This window comes from Bos mutus, chromosome 2, assembly GCF_027580195.1.
Source record: "Bos mutus isolate GX-2022 chromosome 2, NWIPB_WYAK_1.1, whole genome shotgun sequence".
In the NCBI taxonomy this organism is placed as follows: domain Eukaryota; kingdom Metazoa; phylum Chordata; class Mammalia; order Artiodactyla; family Bovidae; genus Bos; species Bos mutus.
Genome location: NC_091618.1, coordinates 115,073,289 through 115,083,661, shown reverse-complemented (window position 1 = coordinate 115,083,661; position 10,373 = coordinate 115,073,289). Strand labels below are relative to the sequence as shown.

Sequence of the window (10,373 nt, the reverse complement as noted above, 5' to 3'; positions counted from 1 at the left end):
GGTGGCACTTGTTAAAATTCAAAATTTGATGCCTCATACTAGAGAACTTTTTTTTTTAAATGAAGGCCCCAGGTAATTTGAAAGGAAAACAGCTTTAGAGACTTTTACTTTTTGTTTTACCACAATACTTATATTTGCATTTTGAAAAAATAAGTACTTTGTGGAAAAGAACATATTACAAACCCGAACACTTTTTCTCTAACTCAGACTTCTCAGTGCTGCAGACCCATAGATCTGTTTATGTGACATCTCTCCTTGCAGTCATGAAAATATCTGAGACTCAGCCTGTTGAAATCAATTGAAATCACCATCTCCCCCCAAATCTGACTCTTTCAGTGTTCTCCACACCTCAGTGAACATTGCTTTCCATCTACTGTGCCTGCCAGATATCCTGTCATGACTCCTTCCTCTCCTTCAATCCCCATTCGTTCCTCTACTTTACCTAAATCCATTCTCTAGACCTATTTCACCTCCTAAATTGTTCCATTTCCCCCACTTTTCTCCATCTCCTTGTGCCCATCCCAATCCACTTGAACTACTTTGGTCCAAGACTGACCTTGTTCATATCTCCACACTGCAGCGGGAATAATCTTTTCCAAACACGGATCTGATCAGGTTAAATCCCTACCCCATTTTGTTCTCAGTATGGCCAAGCAAGTCCTGCTTAGTCTGGTCTCCCTGCACAGGGCTCTAGTCACAATGACTTCCTTTCAGACCCTTGGGCTTGCACTGTTCATTCCTGACAAAAGGCTGTACATATATTGTTCCCTCTGTTTTCTTTTCTCCTTTCTTCAGTTTCTCATCCTTCAGATCTGTATTCCAGGCGACCTCCTCAAGCATGCCTTACCTAACTTTTCTGACCAGATCAGTGACTGACTCTAAGCTCTCAGAGCACCCATCTCTTGCAACTTTCATTTATCTATCTAAATAAACGTGGCTCGCTTATTTGTTGAATTAGATCTTTACAAATTCCTTTGCCTAGAACAGTTTGTTTCCTTGCTCATCGTCTCTTTGCTTTTCACTTCCTTAGTATCTATTGCAGGACAATTTTTAGTATTAGTATTTACAGCTAAAACACACCTCTGGCTGTTCTTGCCTTAGCATTTTCCGATCTTTTGAACATTTGCCTCTACCACAACACTTATTTACCTTATATTGTGTTTTTTTTTTTGTTGTTGTTGTTTTCTCAAAGGTTTCTCTCTCTAGTGTCAGTGGCTTTGCTGTTGCTGCTGCTAAGTCGCTTCAGTTGTGTCCGACTCTGTGCGACCCTATAGACAGCAGCCCACCAGGCTCCCCCATCCCTGGAATTCTCCAGGCAAGAGTACTGGAGTGGGGTGCCATTGCCTTCTCCGGTCAGTGGCTTTAGGGCAGCTATTTTACTTATCTCTGTATTCTCAGCACTTAACACATGGTCTTGTCTTCAATAAATATTTGTAATGACTGTTGGAGCCTTAGTTCAGCCATATAGTGCATATGCTGATCTTTCTGCTTCTAATATCTTCTCTCACTTTGCCTACAAACTCTTACCACTTGATACAGAGGAGGCAGTGATATAGAGGAGGATAGCATTACTTTCAACAATATATGTATAATTTTTATTCAGTTCCTTTCTCTTTTCAGTTTCATTTGAAAACTGATAATTACCTTAAAAGGTTATTGGAAAGGTTAAAAAAGTTAATGATCTAATTAGTACTCCTCTGTCTCTGCCTGTCAGGTCAAATTTCTCCTGTTCTATATCAACTACCTAAGGTATTTTGTCTCAGGATTAGGTTTTTGGAATTTCTTGTACCCAGTTAGCTCTTTTGTTTTCCCCCACCTGTTTTTGTCCTCTTTTCAGTAAGTCTTGATGGATCAATTAAAACTAGAAAACAAATCATTAGCAAATAGAAAGTATCTCTTCCTTGTTCTCTTAGAGAGATTGTCCTGAGGTGAGGAGCTGTATTTGCAAAACTGCACAGGCCTTTCATTTATTTATTTTAAATACATACACATATCCAAATTCTTTTCCCATTTAGGTTGTTATATAATATTGAGCAGAGTTCCCTGTGCTATACATAGGTCCTTTTTGGTTATACATTTTAAATATAGCAGTGTGTACATGTCAGTCCCACACTGCCTAACCGTCTCTCCCCACTACCCTTCCCCTGTGGTAACCAAAAGTTCATTCTCTAAGTTGCCTTTTTTTTAAACTTTAAAATAAGAAAGGATGAAAAACAAAATGTTTAAATTTCCATACCAAAATAAGTGAAATGTTTCATTTTCTTTTAGATATGTAATGTGTCTTACCCAGAGCATAAGAAGAAACTTTGGTTTCCTTCCCTTCACATTTACAAATCTGTAACTAAACATTTTAGCAGTTAAGCAACTCTACAGTGAACTATCTGGTAGCTTCCAGTATAATAAATTATTCTTACTAACCAAATACTTTGCTTTCTTTTCATAATTTACCTGTTTGGTTGTCAAAGTTTAAACATAGCATAATACAACGATTATACTCTTTAAAATACCATGGGCACTTAAAATGTGTATATAACTGAACAAAATAGAAATCCCATGAAAAATGTTTGAACACAGGCGTAAATCGTGACAAGAGCTTATGCTGAAGTTTCTCTATGCTTCTCCAACATTACCTTGTGTGATTCAAGTACTATTTGTTATTGAGACTTGTCACTCTCAGTTGACTAGTAAATTTAATGTGCTTTAGCCAACGTTTAAAATCTGAGGCAAATAAAACCTAGGTGATTTATTCGTGGGCCTAGTACCAAGACCTGCCAAGGAAGTGTTCTTAAGCGTTTTAAGATAGAAAACTCAGTTTATGTTGTTAAGCCACCGGTTTGAAAGCAACATCCTCGGGCAGTTGACGTTTACCACATAATGGTGAGGTAAGCGGCCCAGTCATCAAAGGACCCTTTTTGAAGTCCATGAGTCATAAGTCTCAAGCACTCCTGGAGTCCAGGCTGAATTTCGTCACTAGCTTGGTTGGGAACCCGTCTCTCCTAAGCTGTGTAGTTAACTGGCTCCGTTGCCGGCTGGATGACAGCTGATCCCGCACTCTTCAGGGCGGGCTCGTGTCCAGGTGCACCTATCTCCACCGTCAAACCCACTCCTCTCTCTCGCGGCGGTCTAGGGCCATCCAGACCAATTTCGGGGGTTTTCTTTAGCCAGTGAGACTTTGCAGAACAGGTTCCAAAAGAAAAGCAGGAGGCAGAGGAGGAGTAAGAAGTAATTATTGGTAAGAGTCAAAACAAATGACTCTCCACCTGTGAGACGCGACGACGAGCACCCCATTTGGCTGCGGAAGCCACAGGGATGCACAGACCGCCTCCCGCCAACTGTCTACCTCTTCCCCCAACTGCCCACCCTAGTCACGGTCACGTGATGAGGGAGCGGCGCGCGCCGGCCACGGCGCTGATTGGCCGGCGGAGGGAGCGCGGGGTTTGATGGGAAGGAGTTGGCCGGGCCCATATCTCTGTCACTGGCTGGTGCTGTCCGCTCTGGAGGCGGACTGCGGGGTGGTGGCTAAAACTGGCAGAGGTGGACGCCAGCGCCGGGCTTTGCCCGTTTCTACTTGAAGGTAGAGGGTTCAAAATGAGGGTCATTGGGAAGGTTCGGCAGAAGGGAGGCGCGCTGAGCTTTTCCCTGGGAAATACGCTGCCGATTATCTCGCTTGCCTCTCCCAGGCGCCTCCGCCTTATGCCGAGTGGCCTACCAGTTCCGCGGCGGCGGCTAGTCGAGCTCCTGCCCGGCTGGGTGCTGACCTCTTCTCACCGCCTGATCCCCTTGGTTTCCCGGTCCAGTGGCTGGGATGGCTCTGGAGTGTTGGAGACCCCTTTTTGTCCCCGGAGGGGAGTTGGTTCCCCAGCCTTTTTTCAGAGATTCGAGGCGGGGGTGGTGGTGCCGTGGCTGGGTTGAGCGGAGCACCATCCCTTTGGCCCACCTCTCTGTCCGAGCGAAGGGTCAGAAGGTCCTACAGTAAGCCATCGCTCTGCGTGGGTTCTACCCTTGTCATATTTTGCTGAGTTGTGCAGAGGCGCCGCGAGTGGGAGAGATCGGGAGGGACCGAAAACTGTCAGTGTCATACTGCTCGGCCCAGGCTTGTGGGCGTGGATTATGTGCTGCTTAGAGAAGCCTCTCTTCTGCCGTTGTACTTATTTGAGAGATGGTGGGGTGAAGGGAAGGGCGAGATTGCGTGGGTGTCATAGGCCTGGCAGAAGAAGAGCAACTCTAAACCGCATCAATAGTTTTAATTCCTGAATATTGTGTATGGGGATTAAGAGAAAGTTGGGATTGGTGCTCTCAGTTTTGCTGATGGTGCTCTCGCTGTACTAAGTAAAATCTATGACTCACTGAATTTTCCATTTTCCGTTTTTCCCAGTAGGCTTCTGGTTTGTGGTGCCCATTGTCGACTGTTTTCTCCTTTCTCTGTGGCCTGGGTGTCACTGTTGACAAAATTGTCACCACACAAAATTCAACAGCAGTTTGTGTGGTTGTGAGTAAGCTTCGTTTCAGGGATATGTTCAAACTGGCAAGGAATGCTAATTTCTTGTCCTCAGCAGCCCCCGTAGTTTAGTTTTAGGAGAATCAAGTTGATTTTGAACACATTTTTAAACGAGTGATGCATTTACAATTAGAATTTCAGTTTTTCTGTCATCTACTGGGATGAGCCCAATACTGTTAAAAACCTTGGTGTTCATATATTATTAACTTGAAAGAATATAAGGAAGAAATGGCTTACAACAGGTATGATTTGTTATAGAAATCTTTCCAATCAAATAGTCATTTTTTGAGTAGTATTTAGTTTAGAATGACTATTGACTTACCGTGAAGACTAGAACTTAATCATTAAATAATAAAAGTACACTTTTAGAAGTGTACTTCTTTTCAGTAATTTTATTTTTGAGCAATAAATGTGGTTTGGGATATTTCAGAATTGTCCTTTCAGTTAGGATATTTGGAAGTTAGAGTTCTAGAACAAACCCTTTTAATCTCAAGTTGAATAGTCCAGTGTGTTATAGAGGTTTCTATTGATGGTGACTGAATAGTTTTTACTTAAGTTTGGAACTTGATAAAACTAAACTTCCTTTGCTGTTAAAGGCCCTATAGGGTTATTTTAATGGAAGAGTTGTTAGAGTATTTTGCTTTATTTTTTATATTGGAGGAAACGAGAGCAATACACTTTCAGTTTAAAATGCAAACTAATTTTGTTTTCCAATTTTAAAATTATGAAACAGTTTCTTTATAAGAAAGTAGAAAGAAATGTGTTCCATATGAGAAGTACTGCTGTACTACATGTGTTTTCTGGTAATAGTAGTAATAAGTTCTATAGTTTATTATACACTTCATTATTTGTTGAACACTGTGCCAAATAATGTATGATTTCATTTAACTTATGCAACAATTATGTGAAGTGTATTTTCACGGCTAAACAAATGCTGAGCTGAGGCTTAGAGAGTTTAGTTTATCCAAGATCGCATAGCTAGTGTGTGGTTGAGTCATATTTTGAATCCAGACCTTTTTTATTGCCTTATTTCAATATGACTTGAAGTAAGCTGAAAATTTAAGAATAACATGTCTCAAGATTTTAAATTCTGACACCTAAACCTGAGTGTGAATAGCAGTTAGTAGAAAGCATTCGAATAGTATGGTGGGCATTGTTATTTATTGAAAAACACATTAGATGCACCCAGCTCTTATGGTCATGTCAGGTCCCATTATATCAAAGTGGAAGGAGACTCTTTGTACATGTTCATAGAAGAGTTCTTAGAATAGGCCAGTTGAGATTGAACCATCTGTCCACTCAAGGGCAAGCAAATCGATTTATGCTTCAGAAAAAAATGCTAGTAGTTTGATTCTCATGTATTTTCCCTGTGTTGAAAGGAAGCAGAGATGGACTGGAGAAAGGCAACACCCACAGCAGTAAAAAAACAATTTGTGTTGAGAAATTAGGATGTGTCAGACACTGTTGTAAATCCTTTAGAATGCTTTTTAACATTTGAGAGGATTCTTATCTATCACTGTTTTGCAGATGAAGATAATGAGTAACTGAGAGGTTAAGTACTTCATTTGCCCAAGGTTTCATAGTAATGTTAATGTTTCATTAATACCAAAACAATTCTCAAGCAAATAATTGATGTGAAAGTTGGTATTAATTGTAGTATTATGCATATATTTCATATGACATGTATTTTAAAAGTGATATGCAGTAAACAAGTAGAAGTAGTACTGAAGACTTCTTGTACCAGTTCTGCCCCTACCTGGAGGTACATGATTTTGCCACATCATTTAGCTTCTCTTCCGTATAGACTTAAGCATTCAAATTTAATCAAATAAAGGAATTGGGCTACATGATACACTGTACCAATCCTGGATCTTGTGTTTATAACTTTCCACTGCAGTAAGCCCGTTTACCAGATGTTTGAGAATGTCTGAGGTGCTTTTACGTACAAATAATTCAGTGTAATCTACAGAAAGATTTTATTTCTGATTTTGAGTTATTGGAAATAACTTGTTTATTTTTTTGGCCTTTTTTATTGAACTATAGATGATTTACAATATCATATAAATTGCAGGTATGTAACTTAGTGATTTACAATTTTTAAAGATTATTCTCGATTTATAGTTATAAAATGTTGGCTATATTCCCTTGCTGTACAATATATCCTTGTAACTTATTTGTTTTATACATAGTAGTTTGTACTTCTTAATCCCCTACCCCTAACTTGTTGCTTTTTAAAAAATCAAAAGTGAAATACTGTGTCTGGGTCTTCTATTAGTACTTACTGTCTTTGGGAACTTAGTAAATTATTTCACTTCTGTAGCCTCAGTTTCCTCATTTGTAAAACAGATTGATAATAGTATCTAAATGACAAAATTTATGAAAAACATTTGTTTTATGGCTTGCTAGAAGATTGAGTACTAAGCGTTTAAATATTATTGTCATTAATTTCAAATGTTAAAAAATCTAGTTTATGGTAGCTATAAACTTGGAGGCACATCACTCTTTCAAACCAGAATGTGTAGGTCAGTTGTATACAAATCACTGTCCTATACACTATGCATACGTGGGATAATGTATACTTTGAAAGTATACAAGTTAAGTGGTTCATCTGAATCTTCCCTCCCCAGTCACATGTCTTGGTGATTTTTAGCATATATGGTTTTAAGATCTATTTAATGTCTTAGCTTAGAAATTTTTAGTTTTATTCATTAAAGTTCCTGCGTTTCCTACAACCACATTTTAGAAATTTGAATACTGAGTTACTATTGAAAGATTAATAATAATATTTAGATTGCAACTTAAATGTGACTTTATAGCATTGATTACATTTATAAACTGCAGAAATTTTTAGGATAGATGATAGATATTTCTGTCCATAAAAGTCACTTTGTATGTTTTATAATTAGATTTTTTGTTACTTCTGTAACCAAGAAAGTTCAAGGTAGGCATGCCTTATGCTAATTCCAACCTAAAAATAGTATTTCAGAGTGTATGTACTTACTTGGTACTGGCATTATTTTGTGATTACATTTATGGGTTTAAAAAAATGTAAGAATTATGGCCTAACTTTTTTGCATGGAAATGAAGCAGTTTTATATTGGTAGAATATAACTGTAACCTTGTAAAAATATGTAAGTTTGAAAATATAATTCAACTATTTGAATTTAAAAGAATTAAAAATTATATAATTATTGACTGGTAAATTGATTTAGGTTATAATATTGCTGATACATTTTTTAAATGTATGGTAATATTTAATATAGCTTCCCTTGTGGCTTAGTGATAATCTACCAGCAATTCAAGAGACCGCCTGCAACACAGGAGATGCCAGTTTGATCCCTGGGTTGGGAAGATCCTCTGGAGAAGGAAATGGCAACCTACTCCAGTATTCTTGCCTGGAGAATTGCATACATTTGAGACTCATAGAAAAACAACCAAAAGATGGGGATAGGAGATACAACTGCCTGACATGACTCTTTAACTAACTTGAGGGACTCAAACAGAGTTTCAGAGAGAAATGCTTATTTGGGTGTTGACTGGTTCTGGACAGATCAGAAGTCTGAAGATAGAGTTCCTTTGGGTAATGTTTCTTCTGAGTTATTGGACAAATGACTTGATTTCTTTCTACTTAATTTTCTTATCTGTAAAATGGTAGTAATGAAGATTATCCTGTGAAAAGTGATACTACTATTAACTTTAATGTACAGAAAAGAAAATTATGGCTCAGAAACATTAAATGATATGCTCATTGTCACAGGTAGCCTTGTAACCCTTATTTTCTTACTCAGAATCCAGTTGACTTTCTATTATTGTAAAGTGATGTTATTTCTGAACATTGTAGAGCACCCCTAACTCCAAATAACTAGTTTAGTTGGGAGACAGCTAAATGATAGATATGGCTGTATTTAAGAATGTAGAATAAAAGTATAGCAGAACTTTTCTTGTAAGAACAACATAGAGGACCTACTTTAAGGAACAGAAAATTGCAAAGTGGTATAAATATACACTTTTAAAATGCCTTGCCACTTAAAAAGTCCTTCCAGCATTATTTTCACTTTTAAATATGTTCTGCCTTGAAAGAAAGATTTTTTAAAAGGTGGACTATCTGCAAGTCTATCTGAATTAAAATCTCACATAAGTGAAATCCAAGGAAATTAATATTTTATAGTATTTTATTTATTTTATAGTATTGCAACATTTAAATTTTATAGTGAGTATGCTGTATATTTAACTTAAACTTTAAAAATAATTTCTTTATTTCTAGCTGTGAATTCCTTTGGACAACTGATGATATTTATTATTGTGCCCAGTTTTTACAAATGAAAAATGGGTGGATTATTTTCTCGATGGAGGGTAAGTTAGTTTTCTTTACAACAGTTCCTAGTCTAATGTAAAAGTGTCCCATCAAGTTATTTGTAAAGATCTTTGTGGTGTAAACTTGAGTAGTAGTTTAATATTATCCCTAACTCTATTTAATTTTTTTTCTCCTTCTTGTGAATTTGTTTTTTATTTGGACTTTAATGGTTATACTTGCTTTATAGGTGTCTCATGTCTCTGTTTAACAGGATTATTTCACTTTGACTTACGAATTATTTTTATTTCTCTCTTTATACCTTCATGTACAAATGATTATCTTTTATTGTTTTCATAGCACCTAAATTTCAGTCTTACTTAAAAGATAGTTGAAATTATTCTATGCAGTACTTAATGTTTTTATAGGTTGTATCTTTTTGCTTAAAGCTTATCACAAATATTTACTGAAGTGATACTAGATGTACTTTTAGGAATTACTAGGTTAAACACAATTAAAAATAGTTTTATTTTATTGGCTAAGTCTTTAAATTTAGGGTTATAAAATATATTGGTAAATGCTCTTCTTTAAAATAAGGGAAGGTAATGTAGTCTAGGACAAACTGCTTATTTTTTTTACTCCTTTTTACCATAGTAACGGAATCTAGCAGTACTTGATATACAGTTTAGTTTTTGAACTATTGCTGGAACTGCTTTGCTTTGGATTGACGTTTTATTGATACTGTCCACCCCGCCCCCCTTTAAAATCTGATAATTGAATTTATCTGTTCTTCCTTTATCTTTCTTGTTAGGTTGAACCATATGAAATTATCAGTCTTCAACAGTTCTGACTCCATAAACAGCAATTTCATATGGTTTAATCTAATATTAACAATTCCTGTGGGTGCTGCAATGAATTGATTATCATTACCCTGTTAGATGGTTGAGTATGTAATTAGTAATTATTTTTTCAAGTGTTATGTGAGCCATTTTGGATGATTTTTATTCTAGGTGATATAAAAAATGTCTCTGAAAAACAAGCTCTGTTGTAATGAAGTATTCTTAGATGCCCTTTAAAAATCTGATCTTCAGAAAAGTACTTTAGGAATTCAGAATGAAGGTAGCTTATTGATTTTTGACCCCCAGCATCCTAAGTGAACTTATAGCAATAGTAGATCAGAACATCTTTAGTTTTGAATTTTTAAATAGAATTTATAGTTATAATAATTTAATATAATTATTTAGAATTAATAATTTATAATAATAATATAATTCTTTTGAATAATCATATCTAAGAAAAATTCCCTTAAAGGAAAATTTAAACGAATTATCTCTCAATAATTTCTAAGTATGTTTGATTGGGGTTAACGAGAGTAAAAATTGAGCTACAGAGTTGAAAGTACTTTTGGGCCTAAAAATAAGTTAAATAGGAGCATCTTATTTCTTTAGTCTTGTGTAACTTTGTTTATACTTATAATTTTTATTTAAATCTAAATCTCATTTGTAAATAAACAGGAATACATATTGCTTGATAATATTGAAAAAACTTAGTTTTGGATTAAAATGTTCTTTTATGATTAAAAAA

At 36.3% G+C, this 10,373-nt stretch overlaps 1 protein-coding gene across 5 annotated transcripts in view; it reads left to right on the top strand.

Annotated features, from left to right (window-relative positions):
* Window positions 1–3,211: 3,211 nt before the first annotated feature.
* Window positions 3,212–10,373, top strand: part of LNPK (lunapark, ER junction formation factor) — a 98,895-nt gene continuing 91,733 nt past the window's right edge. For 3 of the 5 annotated variants that reach the window (XR_011461726.1, XM_005910405.2, XM_070358775.1), the window contains exons 1-2: window positions 3,425–3,574; window positions 8,763–8,851. Coding sequence is in view for 4 of the 5 variants with exons in the window: in XM_005910405.2 (XP_005910467.2) it covers window positions 8,825–8,851 (27 nt within the window). In the remaining variant the exon portion in view is untranslated. Of the gene's footprint in view, window positions 3,575–6,541; window positions 6,570–8,762; window positions 8,852–10,373 lie in introns of all 5 variants that reach the window. The other 2 variants (XM_070358762.1, XM_070358768.1) reach the window with 2 other exon arrangements.